The sequence below is a fragment of the Phocoena sinus genome, chromosome 1 (assembly GCF_008692025.1).
Source record: "Phocoena sinus isolate mPhoSin1 chromosome 1, mPhoSin1.pri, whole genome shotgun sequence".
NCBI classification, from domain to species: Eukaryota; Metazoa; Chordata; class Mammalia; order Artiodactyla; family Phocoenidae; genus Phocoena; species Phocoena sinus.
Window position 1 is genome coordinate 184,975,126 of NC_045763.1, and position 26,875 is coordinate 185,002,000.

A 26,875-nucleotide genomic window follows, 5' to 3' on the forward strand; every position below is an offset into this window, starting at 1 on the left:
AGAAGTACAGTTGATTTTCTCGTATGTTCATCTTGAATCCTGCAAACTTGCTGAGTTCATTTATTAACTCAGTGGGTCTTACAACTTCTTCGTCCGTACGTCCCTTTCCTTAATCCGTGTCACGCTCCTGTATCCCATACCTCTATTTCCAACTGCTTAATGCTCTCCCTTCTGCGCTTTTGCCCACTTCAGGTGTAAACACCTGCCTGGTCACTGAACCCACCCATAGGAGCGTCATCCTTTACGTCTCCCTGTTCACCCCGTGTGGTCAGCTAGCTTCTACACATAACTTACACATAGATCTGTATGTCCGTCCTCCGCTGCCTTGTCCCTCCCCTGGCTTAGGCTGTCACTCTTCTTCTGGGTTAGCACAGTAATTTCCTAACTAGTCTTGTGTTGCCACAGTCCTCCTGTCACTCTACCCCCAGAGTGATCCAGCCACGTCAGTTAACGTCAGAAATCATTGAAATTTGAATTTGCTTAGGTGTAATACCGACGCTGTGAGGTAATGCCCTTATTCTTAGAAGTGGTCAGTTGGTACAGTGTCACGTCTGCAACTTGCTTTCCAATTGTTCAGGAAAATGGGCGTGTGGGGGTGTGTATGTGTGTGTACGTGTCTGTACGCAGACAGAGTGTGCACTGGCGCACATATAACAAAATATCACAGTTGTCATATGGTGGGGAGGGCCCGTGGGTGTCCTCCCTCGTGCTGTGCTTTCAGCGTTTCTGGTCTAGGATGCGCTTTCTCTCTGGCCGCATCCACATCTGCCGTCACTTCTCCTGCGGGCTCTGCCCCAGCTTCCACCACAGGAACAGCGAGCCTTGGTTGAGCACCTCCAGCACGCCAGGCACTGTTCCGAGCATTGTCCTTACGTCAACTCGTTTATTGCAGGTAGCGACCCTATCAAATATATTTTACAGTTGAGAATAAGATCAGAGAAGACAAGTAGCTGGCTCAAACACAGCTCCTAAGCGATGGGTCTGGGACATCGAGCTATTTCTGGTTTCCCGAGTACACCTGATTCTTCAGCTATATTTGTGTTGAATGGATAAGTGAATCCCGTCCTTTGCTTTCATGTTTCCCTCATTCTTCTCGACCCAGGGTCAGCTTGGCCGTCAAAGAACTAATGCTTAAAGCAATGATGCCTACTTTACTTTGCTTGTAAATAGGTAATGAACATGGCACAAAAATTTCAACGCACAAAAGATTTCTTAACTTTTTGAAGATTGTTTGGGTTAAAGCACGTCCTTTGCTCTTAAAAGTACCATATAGCATATTTGAAAAATCTAATTGACAGGCTCACAGCTCATTGGACCCCCAAGTAACTGATGATAGATACTTGTTTTGCTGCCTTTCATTTTGTTGTTAAGTAACTAATTGTGAATTAAATTAATCACAAAAGCAATACGCGTTCTGGAGGAAAATGTGAACTAGGGGTTGGCAAACCCTGGCCCACTGGCCAAATCTGGCTCACCACCTGTTTTTAAATAAAGTTTTACTGGCACACAGCCATGCTCTTTAATGTACATACTGTCTGCGGCTGCTTTAATGCCACCCAGCCTTGCCGAGTAGTTGTAAGAGAGATCAAATGGCCACAAAGCCTAAGATGTTTACTGTCTGGCCTTTACAGTAAAAGCTCGCCCGGCCCCTGATGTAAAGTATACAAAAGGGTGTGTGGTAAAAGATAAAATCCCTCTCCCCGAACCCCCCTCCAAATCCCACTCCCCAGGGGTAATTACTGCTAATAGTTTCTTGTAAACCTTCCAGAAAGAATTTTCCATGCAGATATAAACAAATATGTACGGATCCATAGCTCCATTCTTATACAAACGAGAAATTCTTTACTTCGGTTAAGCATATTCCCTTGAGAAGTTTGCATACCTTTTAAAATAACTGGAGGCACGCTGGGTTACGGCAAAACTTGGTTTGATAGTCATGGAGCGAAGGGTTTTCCACGTGCTTTGGGAGCGTGGTGATTCCTTCATCGGATCCTAGGATCTTGTTTTCCCCGTGGTATGAAGGGAAAACTAGAGTTGGAAGATCCATTGCTGGTCAAGGAGAGGCGGGAAAAGAACCAGCCACGTCTCCTGCACTGAACAGGGGAACGGCTGCACACAGGCCCCTCTAGCCCCCTCCTTCTGGGCTAGTTCCCGCCACTTTGCCTTTCTCCTTGTTTTTGTGAGACGTTGCACATAGCCACCCAAGATGCTAACCCTGGAGGAGGCTGGGTCAGAGGTGCACGCGGGGGACCTCCCCGCCCATTTCTCTCCAATTTCCTGTGAACCTCTAATGATTTCATAATAAGGTTTTTGAAAAAATCCAGTCCTCTCGGCACAAGGCAGACTTCCTTCGAGGGGCCCCCAGGGCTCGCCCCGCCGGGCTTGTCCTCCAGCGTCCCCCTCGCTGTTCCCCCCGTCCCCGGCCCTGCTACCCAGCCTGAGGAGGCCCGACGCGCAAGCAGCTCCCTGCACAGCCTTTGCAGGGACTGTTTTTCAGCCCTAAAATCATTTTCCGATGTTCCCACCTGAAGAGCTTTGGTTCTTTCAACACTCAAAGGCCTTCTCCTTTATCAACCCTTTCCTTCTCCGTAGTAGAAAAGAGCGTCATTTCGGTGCCATTGCAGACCGTCTCAGAGAGCTGAAAAGATTTTCTGCCCATCAGATGAGGAAACTAAAGCTTTTTGGGGTTAAATGTGGGGCACTCGGCCTTGGACCCCCCAGCCAGTATTCCTGGAGAAAGTCCTGAGGGCGTCAGGTCACTGTCTCCATAGGACTGTGGACGCCTGGCCCGGGCTGCCCCTTGTCACACCTGCTCAAGCCGAGGGCACTGGATTCTGTGCTGCTTTTTCTCCTACCAGACTGGGAGCCTCTTGAGGATGGGGATCATTTCCTACCTGTTTTTTTTAATCCCTTAACCTTTGCTGATGTTGAAACGTGATTGGCACTCAGTAAAGGCTTGTTGAGAGGATGATCCCAAAAACTGAAGAATGTGGACGAGGAGGTGGTGTTCCCTCCTCTCTCTCCTGCGGCGAGACTTGCCCTAAGCCTCACGCCGTCTCCTTTAAACCCACCGTGTCTGTGTTCGCCCCCTAGAACTCCGGATCAAGAGGCAGAACTCCTCGGACAGCATCTCAAGCCTCAACAGCATCACCAGTCACTCCAGTATCGGCAGCAGCAAGGAGGCCGATGCCAAAAAGAAGAAGAAGAAGAGCTGGGTAGGTGAAGGTTTGGGGGAGCCGCGTGGGACGCTGGGGGACCACACCACCTCAGCACGGGAGCCAGCCTTCCAGAACTCACCACGATGAGCCCCATCTGATAGGAGACCCCGGTGGCGTCTGCCCAGAGCGAGGTCTGCCGCAGCTACCTGCCCCCTCCCCCCGCCAGCCATCCCCTCCAGCCCTGCACACATCTGATGGGCAACAGGAGACATGCAGAAGGGAACGCCCCATCTGTCTCCACCCACTCCCATACTGTGGACAGAAGATTTTATGAACAAAGCCACTCATTCTAGATGCTCCTGGAGGTCACTTCTTCAGCTTTTTGGAGAGGCATTTGTGGAACTTTCCAGATTACCTCAAAAGGAACCTTTGTATCACCTGACCGGTCCAGAGAGTGTTGTTTCGGTTGGTTGTTTGTTTCCCAGATAACCCTAAACCGACTTGGGATGCCCTTTCTGACACTATCGAGGCAGATGGAAAACACCTCCAGCCCCTCTGCTGCCCATGTGGAGGAGGGGGGCCCCCACGAGGGCATGTGCCACCCGCTGTCCCCGTGCGATGAGCCCCCCACAGACCTTTGTGTAGTCCAGACAGGGGCCGCCGTGTGAAATGAGTGATTAAGTGTTGCTTCTTTTTTTTTTTTTTTTTCCCTTCAAAATGCTGACTTCAAATCCCTATTTTTTTCCAGGTCTACGAGGTAAGACACTCACTCCTCTCCGTTTTCTCTTTGCCTTTGCCGTACCCTCCCCATCTCCAGAGCAAGCCCCTCCCCCTAAACAGAGACGGCCACTCACGAGACTAACTGTGACCACCTCCGCCAAGCCCGTAACGCCCCTCCCCCCCTGCATGTCCATCCACGGCCGCCCCACGAGGACAGAGGAGAGGTCTGGTCGGGTGCCAAGCGGGAGGGCTCTGCCTCCTGCCGCGCCCCGACCCCGTTCCAAAGTCCACCTGTTATAAAAGCAGTCAGACCGCGCTCCCCCTGTCCGGAGAGCTAGCGCCCTGATCTTTTGATCCGTCAAACCCTAGAAGCCCCTACTGGAAGACATTGCCAGAGGCCAGTTCAGTTTGGGGGTAGCCTCAAGATTTAGCTCTGGAGTGAGATGAACCAGAGAGAGGTGAGCGCTGCACCTCAGGTTACTCTAGAGCCTGAAGCCCTCTGAGCAGCCATGGGGTTTCCAAAGACCTTTCGGGCATTAGGGTATACAAGTCTAAGACAAACAGAAAGTGAACCCAGAATTTCCATGACAAACCAGACACGTTAAGGTCCACTCAGACCCTGTCCCAACATTGCGCTGGGTGTTGTGAGGACAGGAAACACGGAGTCTGGAGAATTGCCAGGGAGACAAAAGTACTGCCCATATAAAACTGATAACAAGCCAGCAGTGTCAAAGGCTTAATTCAGTGAGTGAGGCTCAGGGAGCTCACAGACGAGAGACCCGTTCCTGGAAGGCAGGCCCCAGGGGACTGAAGCTACGGTGGTGGGATCGTGATGGGCAGAGAGGGGTACGCAGAGCTTCCTGCAGACCCTGGTCAGAAGAGGCGGCAGGCAGGGAGCAGTTCCCTCCCCCAGAGCCTGACCGAGGGGCACAGGGAGGAAGGACCTGAGTGCAGGGGTTACTGAGCCTTGAGTCTTAGTGCAGCATCGCCCCAGGTGAGTTCCACAGCAGCCCTTCAAGGTGCTCGGATCTGAGGAACGCTGCCTTCTACACACACGTATCTCAGGACCGAGTCCCGGTTCATTTTGCTGGATCCACTGTTTCTGGAACTCATCTGACCACGGAATCCCTCGCCACATCACACCACGCAATGCACTGCCCAGCAGTTCTGCTTTGGGGACACGGAACCACACAGAGCACTGTTCCCACTTAGGATCTCGGTGATCTTAGAGGGCGGGTGCTCCCGGCAGACGGGTGCCACAGGACCTGTTCCTGCATGTGCACACACACGTGCACGCACACACGTACAACTCACACACACACTAACGCATTCATACACCCATAAACACATTCGTACACACTGGTACACACATATACACTCATACACACACACGGCTTCCCGGGAGGCAGGGGCTAGCGAAGTCTTCATCGGGTAGAAAATCAGGAAGCCCGAGTCCTAGTCCCAGGTCTCCACCTCTGCAGAGGACGGTGCTTCCTGACGCTCTGAGCCACGTGGTGGCATGTCCCCCGCACACACACTCCCTCCCTCACATCCCCATCACCAGATGGGTCTTCCTATGTCCCGCCTGGTAGAGACCCTGGCACGCCCCGCCCGCAGTGCCAGCCACCACCTGCAGCTTTCCCAGGCTCCAGGAGACACATGGAAAGAGTGCCCTGAGATTTGCACTCTCTTCTCTTGCTGTCCCAGCCACCTGGTTTGCTTTGAGCCCTCCTTTACTCTCGGTGTCCGGCTGCCGCTGTCTCCCTGTGTGTGCGTGCATGCTAAGTGGATGCATGTGACGGGTGTGGGACAGAACCCTGGTTTCCCTCCCTCATCCCTGACACCAGCTCATCAACACCCCAGACCAAGCCGGTTACGGTCAGATTATAATCCCCTGCGTACTTGGAGGAAATGCTGGGAGGTGGCCCTTATTCTGGGACATTTGAGTGGAAATGGTTCGAAAGCACTTGTATCTGGTTGTTTTCACCATCCCGTAACGTGCGGAGCACAGGAGGCGCTAAAAGAAGCTTGGTTCCACTCCCTTCTGTTGATTGGACAGAATCGTAGTGCAAGTTTCTGGGGGGGAGATTCTGATCCGATGAGCCCTGCTGAGAGGTGGGTCCTGAGGCCCAGGTGAGCCAGGCTGCAGACCGAGCAGTTGCTGGCCTGAGGGAGGTGGGATGGGGTCGCCGAGAGACACGCCTTGTGTCCCGGGGCCTCCCCTCCGTTCCTTCATGGGTGCGGCTCCCCCACGGGGGCAGGGAAGGCCCAGAAAGTTCCCATAGCACAGCAGCAAGTCCCACTCTCTCTCAGCCCGAATTCCTAGGCGAGTCTCCCGTCTGTATTCCATGAAGCCAGTGAAGCCTTTGGGGGAGGCCTGCTTACCGACACATCCCTGCCTCTGGCCTCTGTCTCAGAAGCCCCTCTGCCCTCACCGTCTCCAGCGCGGAGACCTGACTGCTCTCTCCCCGGATCTGCTTTGTTCCAGCTCCGAAGTTCCTTCAACAAAGCCTTCAGCATAAAGAAGGGGCCCAAGTCCGCTTCCTCCTACTCTGACATCGAGGAGATCGCCACGCCCGACTCCTCGGCCCCCTCGTCCCCCAAACTGCAGCACCAGACTACGGAGACTGCTTCGCCCTCCATCAAGTCCTCCGCCTCGTCCTCCGCGGGCACCGACGCCCCCGAGTGAGTGCCCCCCACTGCAGCCCCCTCCCCGGGCAGTGGGGCCGGTTACCGTCACCCGCGGGCTCAGCGGCTAACGACCGCCGCTCCCTGCCTCCTTCCAGGGGCCCCGCTCCCCCGGCCCCCCACGCCCGGCTGTTCCAGGGCAGCGAGGAGGAGGAGCCGGAGAAGAAGGAGGTGTCCGAGCTGCGCTCCGAGCTGTGGGAGAAGGAGATGAAGCTCACGGACATCCGCTTGGAAGCCCTCAACTCGGCCCACCAGCTGGACCAGCTGCGGGAGACCATGCACAACATGCAGGTCAGTCCCGGGGCGGGGCCGGGGGGCCGCGGGGCGGGGGCAGGGAGGGGCTCCTGGACGGGGCGGGGCCGCGGGACCCGGCGGGGCGGCCGAGGCTCCAGACGCCCCCCACACACACCCCCGTTCTTGCCGCAGTTGGAGGTGGACCTGCTGAAAGCGGAGAATGACCGGCTGAAGGTGGCCCCGGGGCCCTCGGCGAGCTCCGCTGCAGGGCAGGCCCCGGGATCTTCGGCTCTGCCATCCCCTCGCCGCTCCCTGGGCCTGGCGCTCAGCCATCCCTTCAGCCCGAGCCTCGCAGATACAGGTACCTGTTGGGGAGAAGGACAGGGTTCGCCCCCCGATCGACGTGGTGCGGCTTCCTTGGGTCAGGGACGTAGCAGTGCTGCCGCCGAGTCGCTGCTGGTGTCCTGAGACACCGAGGGTTGTTGTGGTCCTAAGACCTTAATCACTTGTTCAGGTTTGGTCTCCAGTTTCAATTTTGGGTTAGATAAAAACTTATCTGGAGAGACTTCCCTGGTGGTGCAGTGGTTGGGAGTCCGCCTGCCAATGCAGGGGACACGGGTTCGAGCCCTGGTCCGGGAAGATCCCACATGCCACGGAGCAACTAAGCCCGTGGGCCACAACTACTGAGCCTGCGTTCTAGAGCCCACGAGCCACAGCTACTGAGCCCACGCCCGTAGAACCTGTGCTCCGCAACAAGAGAAGCCACCGCAATGAGAAGCCCGCGCACCACCATGAAGAGTAGCCCTGGCTCGCAGCAACTGGAGAAAGCCCGCATGCAGCAATGAAGACCCAACGCAGCCAAAATTAAAAAAAAAAAAAAAACTTATCTGGAAAGGCTAGTGGCAGGAAGATGTAGGAAAGCCTGTGGATACCCCCAAACCAACAGTCTTTTCTCACTTCCAGACCTGTCTCCCATGGATGGTATCAGCACCTCTGGTCCAAAGGAGGAAGTGACTCTTCGGGTGGTGGTGAGGATGCCCCCACAGCACATCATCAAAGGGGTAAGGAACTTCGCGGGGGCGGGGGGTGACACTGTCATTTCTACCCAAGGACATCTGGGCTCTAAGGACCCCCGAACCCACAGCACTCAGCTCCCAAGGCCTTTTACGTTCTCTCCTTCTTGGAGCCGTCTGCCCTGGGCTCACATGCATCTACCCTGGCCTCACAGGACTTGAAGCAGCAGGAGTTCTTCCTGGGGTGCAGCAAGGTCAGCGGGAAAGTTGACTGGAAGCTGCTGGACGACGCTGTTTTCCAAGTGTTCAAGGTAAGGGACGCAAGAACTCTGAGGGTCTGCTGGTCCTCTGATGACACTGGGGTCTGGGGGCCTCTGAGGTTTGTGCAGGAGTGCTCAGTGGGACAGACATCGCACCTCCTCTTCCCCATCGACTTCTGTGCCTGTAGCACTACCTTCCTCGTAGCCTTCGTGTCTGTGTGTGTGTCCTGCGCATCTCCTTTCTCTCCCTTCTGTCCCGTCAGGACTACATTTCTAAGATGGACCCAGCCTCGACGCTGGGACTAAGCACCGAGTCCATCCACGGCTACAGCGTCAGCCACGTGAAACGGCTCCTGGATGCGGAGCCCCCGGAGCTGCCCCCCTGCCGCCGAGGGGTCAACAACATAGCGGTCTCCCTCAAAGGTCAGTCCCTGCTTCTGGGTGTGGGGCTGAGGAATGCGGGGTGGAGACCGTCGGGTGGTCCGTCACGCGTTCCTTGAGCAAGAACTGGTTGCGGGGCTACAGGGTGAAGGTCACCGTGAGGTGCAAGATGAACGAGCCCGGGCCCGACCTGTCCCAGGGAGGTTGTCGTTTGCAGGACATTTCTGCCCGGCCTGGGCTTCCTCTCCGCCCACCCCCACAGTGCACGGCCTGCCCCACGTGTCCAGAGCCAGGCCTGGGGGTTCCCGCGGGGTCCCCGGGTGAGGAAGGAGAGCCTCAGGGCGCGCCGCCCAGGCTCACGCCGTCGGGGGCTGGGGTGCAGGTCTCAAGGAGAAGTGTGTGGACAGCCTGGTGTTTGAGACGCTCATCCCCAAGCCCATGCTGCAGCACTACATCGGCCTTCTGCTCAAGCACCGGCGCCTTGTGCTCTCTGGCCCCAGTGGCACCGGCAAGACCTACCTGACCAACCGCCTGGCCGAGTACCTGGTAGAGCGCTCCGGCCGCGAGGTCACCGAGGGCATCGTCAGCACCTTCAACATGCACCAGCAGTCCTGCAAGGTGGCCGCCACCCCGCCTGCCCCGTCCTCCCTCCCCTTCCTCGCCGCTGCCTCGACCTCCCTGCCCCTCGGTGACCCCCTTTCCCATCTCAGCCCTGCTCCAGTCTCCCCCCTCCCCGGGCCTCCGGGAGCTCCCACCCCAGCAGGGACCGCGGTCCACACTCTGTCCCCTCGTGTCCCAGTGGCCCTCTGCCCGCCTCGTCAGTGCCCCCCCCTTCTCTTTCATTTCCTTTCTTTCCAGGATTTGTCCCTGACTGTGGGCTTCCGTCAGGGAAGCACTCAGAACTGTCACTACTGTGCTGTCCCCTGCCAGGTCCCGCTGCCTCCCCAGTTCCCCCCGATGCTGTGCCGTGGCTTCAAACCTTGGCCCCCGCCTCCGCCCCACGGGGAGGCGCGTCCATTAGGAGTGGTTCCTGGTGTAAATCCATTGAAGAAAAGCGTGTGTTCCCCAGCCCCGTGGGCTCTAGGGGCCACTGCTTCAGAAGGTTGCTTTGGGCCTCCGGGCCACTGCTCATCAGCCTGGGGTGGTGTCTTCCGTAGCTCCAGGTCCAAGCGCGTCAAACAGGAACCGAGGCCCCAGGGCATCCGGAGCCAGCTCAGCTTCTCTGAAACCCTCCTCTTCAAGGCTCATCCAGGGGCTCACCGCTCCTGATGTTGACCCACTGCCTTTTCTCATTTCAGGATCTGCAGCTGTATCTCTCCAACCTGGCTAACCAGATAGACCGGGAAACGGGAATCGGGGATGTCCCCCTGGTGATCCTGCTGGATGACCTGAGTGAGGCAGGCTCCATCAGCGAGCTGGTCAACGGGGCCCTGACCTGCAAGTATCACAAATGGTAAGCTGGAGTCGGGACCAGCTTCATCACGGTGGGCAGCAGGGGAGCCCGGTCCAGCCCAAGCTGTGAGCTTTCCACGGGCGTCGGGGGAGGGTACGCGGCAGAAAGCAAGCGTTCAGACGAGTCTACGCAAACCTTTTCTCTCTCTTCCCACAGTCCCTATATTATTGGCACCACTAATCAGCCGGTGAAAATGACCCCCAATCACGGCTTGCATCTGAGCTTCAGGTAAGGACTGGGGCCCTGGATGAGCCTTCCAACCCTACCCGAGTCTGTAAACCAGTTCAATCCAGGATGCGGCCAGAGGAGCAGCAGAAGGAAAGGGAAGTAGCGCAGCCCTGTGGGCTGGGGAGAGAGCAGGCGTGTGTGTGCTGTGGCAGTGCAGGGGGAGACGGAGCCACTGAGACAGGAAAGGACTGTAAAGCTGAGAGGTGCGGCTTCGTGGCTGAGGTTCGGGTTCTGTGCCCGCACGCCCCCTGTCCAGGCCAGTGAGGTCAGATGGTTACCTGCGGGGGGTCACCGATCCGAGAGTCAGCTCTGCTGCGGCCCTGAGTTCAGCGGGCCCCACGGGCATTGGTGGGAGGAGGGGGGGGACGGGCCCGCGGGGGATGAGCCGGACACGCCCCCGCGCACTCCGCCCCACCCTTCGCGTCCCTGGCCGCAGGATGCTGACCTTCTCCAACAACGTGGAGCCCGCCAACGGCTTCCTGGTTCGCTACCTGAGGAGGAAGCTGGTGGAGTCGGACTGCGACGTCAACGCCAACAGGGAGGAGCTGCTGCGGGTGCTGGACTGGGTGCCCAAGCTGTGGTACCACCTGCACACCTTCCTGGAGAAGCACAGCACCTCGGACTTCCTCATCGGTATGGCCCGCCCTGCCACGGCCTCCTGCGCCACACCTGGGGGCCGGGGGCGGGGACACTCCCTTTCCTTCTCACGTCTTCAGCGCAGAGAGTCACCGACCCTGTGCCCGAGTCACTGCGCAAGCGCCCCCAGCGCAGTCCGCACCCTGAGTCAGCCGTCAGAGAGCTGACCCCTCGCCCTCATTTCCCCACGATTACTGGGAAGAAGGGGGGAAGGGATTTCGGGGGAGTTTAAAGCTTCCCCTCGCTCCCCCGCCTCCCGTCCACCCACGGAGGCATCGTTCACGAGGCTACAGCCAGGCTCTCAGCTCCCGCCCGTCCTGACCTCAGTCTCAGTTTAGCCCAGCCCAGCGCTTCTTTCAACCCTGTGGTTATGAGACCCTCTGCCCGGTGTAAAGGAGTCAAGGGGGCAGATGACCAGGGAGAGAGCAAGGTTCTCGGCCGTCTTCACGGCCCCATCCTCTTCCCAGGCCCCTGCTTCTTTCTGTCCTGCCCCATCGGCATTGAGGACTTCCGGACCTGGTTCATTGACCTATGGAACAACTCCATCATTCCCTACCTGCAGGAAGGGGCCAAGGACGGCATCAAGGTGAGCCCGCCCTCGACTCCGCTCAGCCCAGACACCAGGCTGGCCCACCTCACAGAGCGGAAACAGGGTTAGACACGGGGCCACGGAGATCTTTAGGGTCTCCTCCTGACAGGTCGGGTGAGGCACTGGACAGACCACGCTGCTTTCCTGCCTTCGGCCAGCGTTCAGCGAATCGCTCAATGACCGCTGACCCTGGGGCCGTGTGTCCAGCCCTAGGCCTTCTGGCTCTGCTCTAGGGATCAGGGCAGTTAGAGAAATAATTGAGCAAAGAATTAAGTAAAACCCTGTTACAGCCTTAGCTCATTACTAACTGCTAACAAATATGTTACTCTGGCCAAGTTACTTAAACTGTTTAATATCGTCACGTGTAAAAAAGGAGGCGGTATAAATTCTGTTCTGCCTAAATCACTGGCAGTGTTGCGGAGGCAAAGGAAATAAGTGAAAACACGTGTAAAAGTAAAAGTTAGAATGAGAACTTGGTGTGAAAGGAAAATGTCATTTTTTTTAAAAAACCTCCTTAGTTTTCTCACCTGTTAATTAGGGCATGATCCAATGACCTGCGATGTGGTGACTAGACCCTACTGGTCACGTATTATCCATAGAAGTAATGTGTCACTGTGATAGACACTGCCTGATGATATGGTAGATTTCTAGAGATGCAGTGTATCATTATTTCATTTAATTTGCATTATTATTAATAGTTTTCCAACTTACATCATTTTTTTAAAGCTCTTTTGTGTTTTTTTAAATTAATTTATTTATTTTTGGCTGAGTTGGGTCTTTGTTGCTGCACGCGGGCTTTCTCTAGTTGCGGAGAGCGGGGGCTACTCTTCGTTGTGGTGCGCGGGCTTCTCATCGCGGTGGCTTCCCTTGTTGAGGAGCACAGGCTCTAGGCGCACGGGCTTCAGTAGTTGTGGCTCGCGGGCTTAGTTGCTCCGCAGCACGTGGGATCTTCCCGGAACAGGGCCTGAACCCACGTCCCCTGCCTTGGCAGGCGGATTCTTAACCACTGCGCCACCAGGGAAGTCCCCTGACTTACATCATTTTTACACAGATAATATCTCATTTCAACAAAGGTGAAATTTCTTTCAAAAGGTATTACTAAACTGAAAGAATTTCTTACTTGGAAAATAAAATCGTGGGGTCGTAAGATTTGTCCATGTTAAGTCTTAATGCAGTCTGCCAAATTATCCTCCAAAATGGTTTCTACCAATTTATGCCAACTTATTTTACTTCCCTTGTTGGGAAACTCAAAGGAAACCCCACAGGGATCAGAGCCTCAAGCTTTACATTTGAGGAAGTACACACGCCATCAGGAGACTCCACGAACAAGCCTCTCATCTGCGGGTTCCTCGCCCAGTGATCACATTTCTCCTTCTCTCCAGGTTCACGGGCAGAAAGCTGCCTGGGAGGACCCCGTCGAGTGGGTCCGGGACACTCTTCCCTGGCCGTCAGCCCAACAAGACCAGTCAAAGCTGTACCACCTGCCCCCACCCACCGTGGGCCCTCACAGCATTGCTTCGCCCCCTGAGGACAGGACGGTCAAGGACAGCACCCCCAGCTCCCTGGACTCCGACCCGCTGGTGAGTAGAGGCCGCTCTGAGGCAAAAGTCAGAGTGTCACAGAACTGAACCCTCGTCCACAGCCCGCTGGGGCCCAGAGGCCGGGACAAGCAAGCATGAGGCCAGGGGGTGGGAAACTCTGGCCGTCAGAACCCTGGGCTAAGCTACACAGTGTCACCCGCCAGCAAGGTGTGTGTCCTCTAGCAAAGACCCGGGTCCGGGCGGAGCCCAGGTGGGAACGGCGGCCAGAGCAGGAGAGCAGTGGGACCCACGGGTGCTTGCCCTGGTGCCATCCTGCAGGCTGCCGCGGTCCAGTGGCTTCAGGAGCCCTTGGAAAGTAAGCTGAGACAAGTGACAGACTAGGGGACATGTCTGCAGTGCTTGTAGCCGAGAGAGGATTGACACCCAGAACATGTGACCCTTCCCCCCAAAACTGCCACGCAGAACAACAATGGGCAAAGGAGGCAAGGGGCAGGCGTTGACTAAAGGAAATGCAAAGGGCCAATAAAGGGACTTCCCTGGTGGCGCAGTGGTTAAGAACCTGCCTGCCAATGCAGGGCACACGGGTTCGAGCTCTGATCCGGGAAGATCCCACGTGCCGCGGAGCAACTAAGCCCGTGAGCCACAATTGCTGAGCCTGTGCTCTAGAGCCTGCGAGCCACAACTACTGAGCCTGTGTGCCACAACTCCTGAAGCCCACGTGCCTAGAGCCCGTGCTCCGCAACAAGAGAAGCCACCGCAATGAGAAGCCCGCACACCGCAACGAAGAGTAGCCCCCGCTCTCCGCAACTAGAGAAAGCCCTCGCGCAGCAACGAAGACCCAACACAGCCAAAAATAAATAAATAGATTAATTAATTTAAAAAATACTATTTATAAAAAGGGCCAATAAAAACAGAAAAAGACCCTTCCCCTCTCTAATCACTGAGGAGACGTGTATTACAACAAGGAGATAACTGTTTCACATTTGCAGAATCGTGTGTGTGTGTGTGTGTGTGTGTGTGTGTGTGTGTGTGTGTGTGTGTGTGTGTGTGGAGGCTCGGACCTTTGTTCTGCTGGTGGGGGCATTTGTCAGTCACTGTCTTAGAGGATGATTTGGCAGGTGGTCTGAAAAACTTACCATGCACAAACTCCAGGACCTAATTTTACCTTTTCGAGTAGGAAGGAGATTCCTCTACTTTAGTCCTAAGACATTTTATTTAAACTTTGACCTTGTAGAAAACAGATGTCCTCTGTGTCAAAAGGCTTTTAAATCGGGAGGGTGCTAATGTCATGGAAACGGAGGCTGGAAGGCAGAGCCATGGAGAGGCAATGAGGCTTCCTTAGCTGAATGGAGAGTCAGAGTCGTGAAGTGTTGAGGGAAACTGAGGGAAGAAGGGTGGGAGGTGGGACTTCCCCGGCGGTCCAGTGGTTAAGACTCCGCACTTCCAACGCAAGGGGTGCGGGTTCGATCCCTGGTCGGGGAACTAAGATCCCACGTGCCGCGCGGCACAGCTCAGGCCCCGCTGAAGCGATGAGGTGGGAACTAGGTAGAAGCAGGTCCTAAGGGCACTGGGTGCAGCCGCTGGGCCGTGGTCTGTTACAAGGAGGGCTGTTAGACGGTCTTTGGACCCTTCCCACCTCCTCCTGGGGCTGGCCGGGGAGCGCTGGCACCTTGCAGGGAGGAGGTGGCTCTGCCCTCTGGCCTTCCCTGCACGTCACTCCCGAGGGCTGGTTCCCGCATCCGAGCTTACACACAGGGTGGAAGCAGTCATCTTGGCCTCTTCCTGAACTAGCCGCCAACTCTCTGGGCTCTCAGCCCCTTGCAGACGCAGGACCAGACCCACGGTCTGGTTTTCTGTGTTTCCCAAAGTCCCAACTCTCCGTAACTGTCTCTCCGCCCCTCTCTAGATGGCCATGCTGCTGAAACTTCAGGAGGCTGCCAATTACATCGAGTCTCCAGACCGAGAAAGCATCCTGGACCCCAACCTCCAGGCCACGCTCTGAGGGCCCGGCATCCAGTCACAGGACAGCAGGACGCGGCCACTGCTGCGTGCAGCCTCCTCTTCCCCGCTTCCTCCTGGGCGCCGGCTCTCTGGCCACGAGGACAGGAGGGGGGGAGGTGGAAGGAGGGGCGGCTTCCTGGTGCTGCACCTTCAAGAACGCCCGGTGGGACTGGTGGGTGGACCTGTGTCCCCAGGTACATTTCCTGGCCTCCTCTTGTGACTTTGGGGAAAAGATGATCCTGGGTCTTTTTCCTTGATTTCTTGTCTCAATTACAAACTCCTGAGCTTTCTGGGGAGGGGTTCAGAAGACATCAAACAAGCCTGCAGTAGTTCCTAACTGATGCTCACAGACAACTCAGAGACACGGCCCCGTGGGGGAATCTGCTGGGGGAGGCGGCGGCTCCCCAGACCTTCCCACGGACCCTGCCCAGTTCCATCGCCACTGCCAGCAGCTCTCCCCGCACCCCAAGATTTGGCTGCAGCCCAGAAAAAGAAGCATGTGATTTAAAAACGTTTAAATCAATCTGTAAAGGGTTTAAAAAAAAAAAAAAAGAAAAGCTGAAGCTGGAGGGAGGAAATCCATTCGCCTGGGCAGAGAGCGTGCCGCCCGCCCTGCCGTCTGGACCACATGGGGGCACCGACGAGACGGCTGTGATCTGAGAAGGTGCCAGACCCCAGAGGTGCCACCACAGCCTTCAGAGAAGCACCGCCGGCTCCATCTCAGCCTCTAATTTAACACGCATGAGTCAATAAACCCTACTTTTTTTACTTTTTATTTTTGTTTTATTTCCATTTTCCCCTCCCATTTGCCTATTTATTCTCCTCCTCTTTTTTCAGTTTGTTTTTTTTCCCATTTCCTCCCACGTCCACGAGATGCTCACGTTGCTTTTCCAAGCCGCTCTTTGGAGAGCCCGATGCCACCTGATTGGTACCAGCTAGACACCTGCCATGCCACTGTGTCTGCCACCCTTGGGGCTCACATGGGACATGTAGCGTTGGCTCAGCAGCGGGACACGAGGGACCTCGAGGTCCCTTTTGAGAAAACACACGCTCTGCCTGGAGCCCGGCGGCCAGCCTCTGGAAGAGAGCGCATCGCCTCACCCTGATACAAGGTCTAATCTGAGCTACCCCGTGGACTGGAGGAAAACCGCAAACTGGAAGTCTGTCTGTCCTGGGGCCTGCGGAGCCCCTCGCTGTGCTATTCTGATGGCGACCGCTTTGCCCAACTGAATCCACAATCCCCAGCCGGCCTTTACTGTTGGTTTCAAACAAGTGACTAGTCCCTTAGGAGTGGACATCCATGTGAGATGCTCCCAATCAGAATATAAGGAGTTTGATTTGGTGGCAGAGATCTGCCTTCCAAAGGGATCCACTTTTTGCAGAAGTTGCCCTGAAGTTTCGGCAGTCCTAATTCCTTCATCGGACAAGCACTTACAGGGCGCTTACTGTGTACAAGTCATTAGGTTAAAAAAAAAAAAAAAAGACGTGGGCCCTTACGTTCACAGTCTAGCGGGAAATGTTAACTTCCATTAAATGCACACATCTCCTTGTTTTCTGGACCTTCAGGATCACCTGAGAAACGGAGCCAAAACCCCAGGAGCCAGCCAGCGAGAAGCCCGTGATTAGCTGTCCAGCGCACTGGGTTGCCTGGTGAGGCTGCGGTTTGGGGCTCTGCAGACCAGGGATGTGTGATGAGCCTGGGCCCAAGTGTTTGCTCTTCAGATCCCCAAGTAGCACAAGAACTTATCAGAACCTACAGGCACAGTAACCAGGATCGCTCTGTCCCGCCAAACCAAGGAGTAGCTGCCTCTGAATCTTCGTATCAGAAGACTTTCATTTAGGTCCAAAAGGTGGTCCAGATTGCTCCCTCCAAAAGCTTCTGCATTCACCTGGTGGCCGCCATGGGTGACGGGCTCGTCTCCGCTCGAGGCGATGTCTGCTGATGCTGCTAGAGCCGTGGAGACCCCCAGCTCAGCCGGAAAATATGCAATTCTGAGCGGGAAGAGGCTGCTTGTCCAAGGATGGTGCTGACATCACTGCCTTAAGGTCTCTGCCGTGCAGGAGGAGGAAAGCCCCGCAGCTGGGCGTTCTAGCTTGGAAGGACGGGGAGACACCCGAGCGGGCCTTCTCTGGGCTCTGGCCTCTCGTGGCCCCTCCCCGGCTGCAGTCCCGTGGCCGGGCTCAGGCTCCCAGTGCCGTCTCCACCGGGGGCTGAGCCTTTCTCTCTGTTCTCGGTGCTGCCCAGCCAGTGCCTTCGGTCATGGGCGTTAACTGGCTACTTGAGAAAAAGGAAAGGGGTGACCCTCTTCCTCCATTCCAACTGCCTCAGACCCCCCAAAGCGATTCCCGCTTCCCTGGTCACCGTGGATACCACCGCGAAGTTTCCGTGGATCCTCAGCAGGCCTGGCTCTGGAGGCCTCAGGTTCCGGCGTTTCATCTCCGTTCCCGTAGGATCCACCGCCCTGCTCTCGGCTGACTGCCGCGTTTAGCCCGGGTCTCCAGCCGCCTGCCTCCAGAAAGCGGGATCCCATCTGGCGAAGTGGCACTGCCCCTCCGCCTTCCCTCTGGAGCCTGGGCCCCTGGCTGTGGGCATGCATCATCCCCCAAGAATCACGGTGACATGGCGACCGGGGCAGGCCGAAACTCCTCACGGTGCTAGGACCCTCGGGGCGCTCATCCCGAGTCCTCTGGAGCTGAAGCCCGAGCCCCCACTGCCTCCACCCTGGAATGAGTGGCGAGTGCAGATCCACGGCAGTCTTTCCCACCTACACCCTTGCTTCTTGGTCGAGACCACTGGGATCCCTCAAAAAAGAAAAGCTGGGTCCCAGGGCTAAACTCTCAACGCCCAGCACCTTGAGAAGATTCCGGCCTCTCCAGGACTGGAGTGTGTGCCCTCCCCCCACTCCAGCCCCCAACTCCTTTCCTCACCAAAGCCGGCGAGCAGACCACGTGGCTCAACGCCCAGCCCCGCTTCAGGGCAGAGGTGCGGCCGCGGCCCCTCGTTCCTGGATGAAGGAGACCAACGCGTTTCGTCCAGTGTATTTGTCCTCAGCCCCTGCCTAGGCACGAAAAATAAAGTACTAGGTGATGGCGGCCAGCAGAGGACCCGATGTCTGTGTGTGTCTCTCTCACAAGAGCAGCTGACTGCTGCCACTCCCTGTTTTCTGAGCTTCATCGAGTATTTTTTAAAACCTCTGCTTTGAGGCAGCTCTGCGGTGCTTACCTCTGTGTGTGCGTGAGCGTCAGCCCGGCATCTTTGTCACGTGGTTGAGGCCTCGGGAAGCTGCAGGGAAGTTGGGTTTCCTGAGGCCCTGGGGAGCCCCTACTGCAGAGTCCTTAGTGATTGACATGCTAAGCTTTGGTTCTGAATTACCAACCTTCTCACTCATCTATCCATACTCCTTAAGGACCCAAGACAAAATAGTGATTTTTAAAAACTTTTTTTATTTCTTGCTTTCTGGTTTTCCTGGTTTGGGCCTAATCTCACCACTTCTTCGCTCCTAGCTCCCTGAGACAAGAGGGGCACTCTTCAGTCTCTGAGGTCACTTTATTTCCCGTACTTTTCCAAGAGGAGGAAGAAATCAGCGGCGACCTGCGCCTTCCCACCAGCACCTCACACACACCAACCCTGCCCAGGGGTGAAAGTTGCCTGCATGAGTGGGGCTTGGCCCTGTAAGCTGGGATCAGGGCGAGCCTCCACGCTACGTTAGGGACCCTTTATTGCAAGGCGTTTGGGAGAGGAAGTTGCGCCTGTCCTAATCACACATTTAACGAGGCATTCTTTCTAGGGCTAAAGTCATCTGGGTCACCAAATGTAACTTCTCATCATACTTTTTTCCCTTACCTAAGGGAAGCCTTACCTAAGCTGAAGCTAGTAAGTAGACTCTAGTCTACTAGTAAGCAACCCCCCTCAACTGATGGGATGAAATGTGCTCTTCCAGAGGGTTCACTAGTGGAACCCCAGTACTCTCTTATGATGACTGATAACTACTAGTGAGTTCTGTCCGTGGCCCCCACCAAAGAGGCCGTAAGAAAATGGTCTTAGGGACACTGTGTTCCCAGAAGGCCAGAGCCTGAGGATAACGCCCTTTATAACTGAATCCATTTTATACGTTCATGAGCCCTCGGTCAACCTGATCGGGGATACGGGGGGCCGCCACCTTGGCTTGCCCACTGCTGAGGGTCCACGTGTGCGTGTCAGCTCCAGCCACAGACCCTGCGAGAGACGGCATCGTCTGAACGTGAGGGCACCAAGAGAAATTTGGAAGCTGCAGAAATAGCAACACAGTGGAAAATTAGCCTGTGTGTACTAGATCCTCCCGGTTTGGTGTTTTGGTTCTTTCTTAGTGGTCATGCCACGGAGAGTTTTGTGTGATAGGCATGGTCATGGAAGTAAGTGAACACTTGGTCCCTTGAGTCATCTCTTAGTTCCCTGACCGGGGATTGAACCCAGGCCACAGCAGTGAAAGCGCTGAGTCCTAACCACTGGACCGCCAGGGAATTCTCACCTCTTTCATTTCTTTTTTTGCCTCCTCTCAACTATTTATTCTGATTTCTAGACAAGTGAGTTAATCGGATAGGCCCCCGTGACAGACATTCCCTACTCAAATTCACAGCCTTCTGTCAAAACAACATATGGGGCGCTGCTATATTTTCTGCGTCGGAACTGGGAGCTGACGCCCACCTCTTTCATTTCTTACTATGTTCTCACATATGTTTCCAGACCAGCAGTGTTGGCAGCATCTGAGGACTTGTTAGAAATGAAGTTCTCAGAACCCATCCCAGACCTGTTGAATCAGAAACTGGGGAGAAGGCCCAGCGATTCGTGTTTTAACGAACCTCTCGGTAATTCTGCTGTGCGCTACAGTTTGCAGCTCACTGTGTTAGGGAAAGCCGAGGGTCAGAGTCCCCACGCTGGGGCTTTAGGACCAAAAATAAGGTCCTCGGTTATAATTCAGACTTTAACATTAGTTTCAGTTCTCGTGCTTCCTCAGGATCCTGTTCTTCCTTTCATTTAACAGAAAGGACGGGGTATGTGTGCCTTTGGGCAGAAGTGAGGGGGGAATGCTTGCATCTCCTAGTCAAACACAACCTTCAGAGGAAAATGTCATGGCTCTGAGATTCCTAGGGGCTTCCCAGGGGGACGCAGTGGGAGAGCTCTTCCAGGTAGCTCTTCGGCTGGGTGACGTGTCTACTCAGCCTTTTTCTGGTGATACAATAGGATGAGAATGGCTTAAAAATGTGACTTGCATTTCCATGAAAACTTGTTCTCTTGGCAGCATCCCTCGCCCTTGCCCCAGTTCTAAAGGGCACTGCCAGGTCTGAGAACCTGCGAGAACCTCCTGCCCCCCACCCCCAAACACACACACCCCGGCCCTGCTCAGTCTGCAGGAGAGAGGTTGAGGCAGCGGAGTACCAAGTCGTCGGGGTCATCCATCCTTTCCCCGCACCGGGACACACAACTACTCGTGGTGACAGAATAAAAAAAAATGTTTTTTTAATCTGAAAGGAGCTTCATATCTTTCCAAACTCACAGACCCCCACTGGTGGGGCCTTGTGGGAGATGAGGTGCGTACAACTGGTTTTGTTTCAAGTTTGTCCGTTTTCCTCATGAGAGCACTTGTGGGTGGAGGATGAAGAACCATCTGGCATTGGGCCTCCTGGGCTCGGGGACCAAGCAGCTGGAAGAGGACGAGAAGGCGAGTGAAGCGCTGCACTAAAGTCACCCCGGGCCCTTCGTCCAGCTCCTGCGGGCTCTCCCCGCATCCAGGCCATGTCTTGTGTCTCCAGACAGAAGATGTGGATGGGAAGGCAGGGGTTCCCATCCCAGCCCCATCCCAGCCCGTCTCTGGGCCACTGATGTGCGAGGGCCTCCCACTTGCTGTTTTCTGGGTTGTGGTGGTGTTTTTTTTTTAACAGAACAATCTTCTTCTCAAATGAATTCCAGCCCCTGCTGGGTTCCTTTCCTTGTCCCTAACGCACCCGTCCCCGCTTTAGGCAGCGCTGTTTGTGTGATGGAATCTTGTTTCTCAAACGCATGGCGATCCTCAGGTGGAAGGTGGGCAGGAATCTTTGCAACACTTTTTTTTTTTTAATTTATTGTACACAAACCCCCACACCTGGATATGTGTGTGTCTGTGTGTTTATGGTTTTTATCACTGGCCCTCCCTCTTTCAACCTACCCCCCTTTATATCTGATGTAGAGAAAGTGAGCCGTTGTACATAGTTGCGGTAACAATCATAAAGAGAGCTGGGCCGTGCCCTCAGGTGATTCATCTTAAATAACAAAGTGGTTGAAAGTTAAGTTCATGCCGGGCCACAGAAGAGGCCTTCCTCCATCACTGCCGGAGGCCCCTCACCTGGGCCCTCTGTCCATCAGGCATGTCTCTTCCCACCAAGAGTCACCTGTTTGACGCCATTTGCATTTCAATAAAGCTATCTTCTGTGTTGCCCTATTGCTCTCTCCAGCTCCCTCTGTCTGGTTTCTGTTTCCATTTATCTTCTGGCCTGTGTCTTTGATCGGGAAGGTCATTTGCCAAACCCAGAGGTAAGAGCCAGCTGCCTGGATATCTGATCCTCAGCCCTAAGCAGGACCCTCTCGGCCCCTTTGGTTGAGGGTGGGGTGGGGTCCTGCTTGCAGACTGGACGCAGCCTCCTTCACCAGAACTCGAAACGTCCAGCCCAGACCTCGGGGCTCTCTGAATCCTCCCTCCACTGCCTCGATGTTTGAAAACATACCACCCTCTGGACTTGCCTAAGTTTTCTTCTTGGGGTAAAAGTGACTAAACCTCTGAGAAAAGAAGCTGTTCTAATAGAGTTCTGCTTCTGGCCACTGAAAGAAGGAAAATAGGAAGTCCTACTCTGCCCTACTGTGGAACTGTGGTGTCCAAAAGGGCATCTTTCCCCCACGAAATTGTGGTGACACAAGCCACCTCCGCCCTCTAGTAGGAGGTGGCAAGTAGGTTTAGAGCTCTCCTCAAAATAAATAATCGAGGACTCATTCTTTCAGAAGAATACTCAGGCGAGGTGACTTAATTCCTGTGATCAGCTTAGCCTCTGAAGTCTTAGAACTGGGCTAGGAATTGCTAACTGGTTTCCTTTGCCACTTGGGAAGGAGTCGTGGTTCCCAGAGACGTTTTCAAGGCACTTAACCTGAACAGCTTACTAAGAAATGCCTGTTCCCATTTGCTCTGACCCTGGCACTCCAACAACAGCCCCATCCCTGTGCCGCCGCGTGCTTGCCCCTGCCCTGCCTGCACTGCTAACCCCTCTCAACAATCCTCTCCGCTTGCTCCAGGCTTTAGGAGTGTCTCTGCACCTTGAGCCATGTCCCCGAGCAGCCCGGGATGGCCATATTAACTACTTATCCCTCCACCCTGTAAGGTCCAGCCATAATTTCCCTGGAAAAAAACTTTAGACTTTCTCAGCTAGTAGGACCTATTCTCAATAGGACTTGTAAGAACTTACCCTGGACGGAATTCCCTTTCCCACGCTGCTCTCTCCTGGCCAGCCATGGTCCAACCTTGAGGTTGGGTTCATCCACCTGAAAAACCAATGGACTCCCCACTGCCCAGTCGACGCAGATTCCTTCCCCCGACCTTTGGATTCCTGAGGCTAAGAGATGAAGACTCTCACTTGTTTCGGGGCAAAAGCGGTTGGTTTGAAAGAGGAGCTAATTCCGACCCGCTCCTTAAATCCCCGTCCACCCATCCCCATCCCACCCTCTCTTGACTTAGTATCTTACCGGTGAAGAACCGGTGCATGTGGAGTCACAGGTCACGAGCTGCGCTCCCGGCAAGGCTGCTCAGCCGCCGTTAAGCCGCGGGAGAAACCCACCTCCTGGCCCCTCGGCCAGGTTCCTGCGGAGACGGTGCAGTTCTCGTTCCCGCGGCAGGTGGAGCTGTCTCCGGAGGCTCGGGCCTCGGCCCCGCCCCCGCGCGCTTGCCCCGCCAGTGCGCAGGCGCGGCGTCGCGGATTGGCCGCGCGCGGGAGCCGTCCGGCGGCGGCGGGTTGGGCCGCGGGGCTGGCGCGCGGCGCGGAGCAAGATGGCGGCGGCGGCGGCAGCTGGTGCGGCCTCCGGGCTGCCGGGGCCGGTGGCCCAGGGGCTGAAGGAGGCGTTGGTGGACACGCTCACCGGGATCCTGTCCCCGGTGCAGGAGGTGCGGGCGGCCGCCGAGGAGCAGATTAAGGTGCTGGAGGTGACGGAGGGTGAGTGAGGCGGGCCGTTGCGAGGGCGGCGGGTCTGGGCCGCGCTGACCACTGGCCGCGCTTCAGCCGGAGGCTGGGCCCGGGGGGGCCGGGGAGGCCTGGGACCGCTGGGTCCCGGCCGGGCGGAGCGCGGGGCCGGGGGCACCGGGCCGGAGCGCGAGGCCGGAGTGGGGGCGGGGGCTGGGGCGGGGGCGCGTTCTCCGCCGGACGGTGGGCCTGGGCGCGGCTGTCAGCTGGGGGCCTGGCGGGGCCTCCACATGTTTCCCCGGGAATCAGTCATGCCTGTGCGGCCGCCTCCCCTCCCCGCCGCGTCCCCGCCGGTTTTCGGAGCGGCCGGCACTGTTCGGAGGAGCCGATCGTCCTTTGTCTTTGTGTCTTTGTCCCCCTCCTCCTATTGGAAGCTTGAAAGTGATGGAGGAGAAAACAAGCCGTTGGCTTGAGGTTGTCCTTCAGTTTCTGCCGAGCGGGCCTTTCTCCAGGCCCGGGGCAGCCACGCTCCGAAGAGCATTAGATCCTGAAACAGGAGGAGGGAAATCCGCTCGGGGTTTATGTCAGGAATACGTCTGGCCTGTCGGGGCTTCGCTGGCAGAACTCCAAACCTGCGGACTCCTCCAGCTCAGCAGGACGGTCCCACCACCTCTCAGAGTGTCCGTAGGAGTTGGCCCGCCTCTGGACTGAAGGTTTTTACTGAAAAGAACTTAAGGACGAAGCTCACTTAAATTTAATTTTATATTCTCCCGCAGCATGAGAGAGCTCTTGAAGAACTAAATTATCCCTATTGGAAATACGTTGAGATTTGGGATCTAGCAGGTTAAGGACCATTTTGAAGGCCCAGTTGTAATTGTCATTGTCTTGTGAAATGTCAGATCCTATAAGAGGAGCTGTGCACGGATTGACCTGTAGGAGTTATTAACAGCCTTACTAGGTGAAATTCCTTTATTCACGCTAACGTGTCTGCCTCCCTTGCGTGTGAAGGAGAAAGGGTGACAGAGCAAAGGAACCTCATCACGTTCAAGTTGCTGCTTGAATAAAGTTGACGGTCCGGTACCTTCCCTGAGTGACACCCAGGGTTCCCGGTACCCCAGGCATAGGTCTGGTGCTTTCCTACAAAAGGTGAACCTTCCCTCGTGTTTGAACTGTCCAGCAGCAGCTCCGATTGGGCTCTGATCCCTTCGACTCTAGCCAACACCATGGTCTCATCTAGGCAAAGTCAGTTATCATCTTCTTGAGATCTTCTTGAAGTTCTGCTCTCCTACTTCGTCTTTTTGGGTCTCAAAATAAGAAATTAAACAGAAGTGCAGAATTTTGCGTTTGATCTAGGCCACTGATGGGAATAGATTCTCTCTCTCCCTCTCACACACAGACACACACACCCCCACACACGCCCCATAAGTTACCGGGAACCTGTTACCAGTGTGCTGCGAGCCGTGGAGAGGCTTTGACACAGCAGCCTGCTGTTGGTGACCCAGTAGGAGGGCATGTGACTCAGGTGTGGGATGTGATGTGCAAGGTTGGATCGAGTCTGTGGAGTTGAATGTGGTACTTTGGACCCTTTGGGGGTGGTTTGTGTTTTTAAATAGTCTAACTTCTTTTGTTTATTGAAAAACTATAGAAATCCACCCCTTTCAGTAACCTCTTTTTGAGATGGCGGATGGTGATCCGTTTCTCAGATACAGTACCTTGCTTCTCTCCTTCCCTCTTCTTGTGGCCTTTCACAAGCTGTTCTTAGCTGTGGGGTCCAGAGTACCTCCTGTCTTCTCTTCAGTCTGGATGTCACACACTTCCTTTGCGCGACCAGCTTCTTTTCCTTTAATGAAAGCAGAGTACATGCCTTCCCAGCCCGGCTTTAGCCAGCAGTCTGTCCTGAGGACGCGCGCAGGGCATTGCTCCCACTGTTAGAACACCCTGCAGGCCTGGGCGAGCAGCCGTTCCTGCGAGTGAATGAATCTTTTCCACGCCTTTGGAGCTGCTTCATGTTTTAGTTTTATCCTAGTAGAAGAAACCTTGCTGTCTGGTCCTAGGAAGCACATTTCCTTAAAACTTGGAGTTGATGGGGGATCTGGGAGTTGGTGTCTATTATTATGTGTGTTCTTTCGATCCTTTTTTGGTTCCAAGAGGCCCAAGATTGGACGACGACCAGATCTGGCTGTGTCTAGTCTCTCTGTCCCCTCAAATAGCCACACTGTCTTTAGGAGCCTTATTACTGCCTCACGTGGGAGGCTGGTCCCAACTCATCCTGAAGATTAACCCATCTATTCCCTTTGACAAAGGGAACAATTTCTAATTTAATTTGGGGGGAAAGACACAGGTCAGCTGTCAACTCTCTGTTAAGTGGACAGATAAGAGAGGTGGCCATGCTCTGACCAGATTCTGGAGTAGAGGAGATTTTAAGAAGCAGTTATCTTAGCAAATTGAGGTGCTGGAGCCCAAAGTACATCCAGGTCATTCAGTCTGCCAGCTGGTATTTTCCGGGAAATAACTTGCCTATTGTCAGTTACCATGTTTCCCAGAATGGGAACCTGTCCTCTTAAGCCAAGAAACGGTATGTATGTCAGAGACCCACCTGACTTGTATAGTGGGCTCATTTTGAAAGGATGAAGATAGGCTGCGCCCACCAGCCTGCTCTCCTGGGATGGTCTTCGTAAGTCCCTGTGCTTGCTGTTCTCCCTAGTCACTTGGAATCTGAGGGAAACCCAGCAAACCTTTCTGACTAGTGAAAGCCTATTTCCCAGGGCTCAGTGGCAGAGGAGATGGTGCCACTAGCCACCTTCTTCAGACAGCACCCACATCCCGAACTGAGAAGCTTCTTACTTGAAAGCTGGAGGTTGCTCTGCTATACAGTATTCCAGCAGATCGTCGGTACCCTTTTGTTTCCTTAGGAAGACTGAGAGTTTGGGTTTTATCAACAGGGTTTGTAGGAATTTAGCTCTACCTCAGGAAAGTAAGATCTGTTAGAGCGTTCTTCTAATTCCATTTTGTTCACTAGGTGGGACCATATCAAGCATCTTATGAACACAGTAATTAAAGAGAAGGAAAGTTGGTGAACTGCCACAGGTCTCTTACGTCAGAGTCTAAAGTTCTCTCCTCAGCTTTATGAGCTCTTTTTCGTGTGGCTTATTACGAGATCGTGACTTTTGACAACGTCAGCTCTCTTTTTTTGGTGTATTTATGCTTGACTTTTTTTACATCTTAGAGCGAAGTTATTTGCTTTTCTTTCCTCTCTGTTTACTGTCCTCTAAGAGCAGCCTCACCTGAGCGGTGGAAGGTGTTGCTTTCATTCTGAAGCTTTAATTCTCCAGGCCAGCCAGTGTAGCAGAGCCGTTCTTATATGACTAGATTTAGGCCCCAGGTCACTTTCTTCTTTTAGTTACTTCTTGTGTCCGTTAGAAATGAAGACATTTGGCCTTGACTTAGTCTCTTCTGCCTTGCTCCCAGCAGATGTGTCACAGAAGATACATTTTTTCTTTCCTCCCACCACCGTTATATTGAGCTGGGGAGGGGGCATTATCTCTCCCTCGCTTTTCCTGACATCCAACGCTGCCGAGATATCTGTGCTGATTCCCCATCTTAGGTGCCTAGAGAGATGATCCTGCTGGTGGAAGTTTGCTTTCTGGTTCTCATGGGCGCTTTTCTGGCTCTCTTCCAGTGTAGCGTAAGCACTGTCACCTGCGAAGGGAGCCCTCCAGGATCCAGACGCACCCCTGGGCGTGTGGCGGGCACTGAGCCGAGCGGAAGGCGGCCACGCTCGGAAAAAGGCCAGTGGTG

At 55.0% G+C, this 26,875-nt stretch overlaps 2 protein-coding genes and 1 long non-coding RNA gene across 14 annotated transcripts in view; 2 read left to right on the top strand and 1 right to left on the bottom strand.

Moving 5' to 3' along the window:
- NAV1 (neuron navigator 1) overlaps window positions 1–18,005 on the top strand; it is a 207,807-nt gene extending 189,802 nt beyond the window's left edge. For 4 of the 5 annotated variants that reach the window (XM_032628923.1, XM_032628945.1, XM_032628951.1 and 1 more), the window contains 15 exons: window positions 3,094–3,215; window positions 3,907–3,915; window positions 6,367–6,563; window positions 6,665–6,857; window positions 6,993–7,161; window positions 7,764–7,861; window positions 8,029–8,124; window positions 8,337–8,496; window positions 8,837–9,072; window positions 9,753–9,907; window positions 10,064–10,135; window positions 10,572–10,768; window positions 11,239–11,357; window positions 12,743–12,940; window positions 14,808–18,005. In XM_032628923.1, the coding sequence (XP_032484814.1) occupies window positions 3,094–3,215; window positions 3,907–3,915; window positions 6,367–6,563; window positions 6,665–6,857; window positions 6,993–7,161; window positions 7,764–7,861; window positions 8,029–8,124; window positions 8,337–8,496; window positions 8,837–9,072; window positions 9,753–9,907; window positions 10,064–10,135; window positions 10,572–10,768; window positions 11,239–11,357; window positions 12,743–12,940; window positions 14,808–14,903 (2,117 nt within the window). In that variant the 3' untranslated portion in view covers window positions 14,904–18,005. The remainder of the gene's footprint in view (window positions 1–3,093; window positions 3,216–3,906; window positions 3,916–6,366; window positions 6,564–6,664; window positions 6,858–6,992; window positions 7,162–7,763; window positions 7,862–8,028; window positions 8,125–8,336; window positions 8,497–8,836; window positions 9,073–9,752; window positions 9,908–10,063; window positions 10,136–10,571; window positions 10,769–11,238; window positions 11,358–12,742; window positions 12,941–14,807) is intronic. The other variant, XM_032628937.1, reaches the window with a different exon arrangement.
- On the bottom strand, window positions 15,731–22,715 carry LOC116752223. 2 transcript variants are annotated; one of them, XR_004349432.1, is made up of 3 exons: window positions 22,647–22,715; window positions 22,370–22,445; window positions 15,731–20,583 (listed from the first exon to the last, which is right to left on the bottom strand). It is a non-coding gene; the product is annotated as an uncharacterized LOC116752223 (long non-coding RNA). The 2 variants fall into 2 exon arrangements; XR_004349430.1 differs by lacking the exon at window positions 22,647–22,715 and having other exon boundaries at window positions 22,370–22,573.
- Window positions 22,716–22,909: 194 nt separating this feature from the next.
- Window positions 22,910–26,875, top strand: part of IPO9 (importin 9) — a 46,073-nt gene continuing 42,107 nt past the window's right edge. For 2 of the 7 annotated variants that reach the window (XM_032629011.1, XM_032628993.1), the window contains exon 1: window positions 22,937–23,110. In XM_032629011.1, coding sequence (XP_032484902.1) covers window positions 22,948–23,110 — 163 coding nt within the window. In that variant the 5' untranslated portion in view covers window positions 22,937–22,947. Of the gene's footprint in view, window positions 23,111–26,756; window positions 26,866–26,875 lie in introns of all 7 variants that reach the window. The other 5 variants (XM_032629002.1, XM_032628972.1, XM_032629016.1 and 2 more) reach the window with 4 other exon arrangements.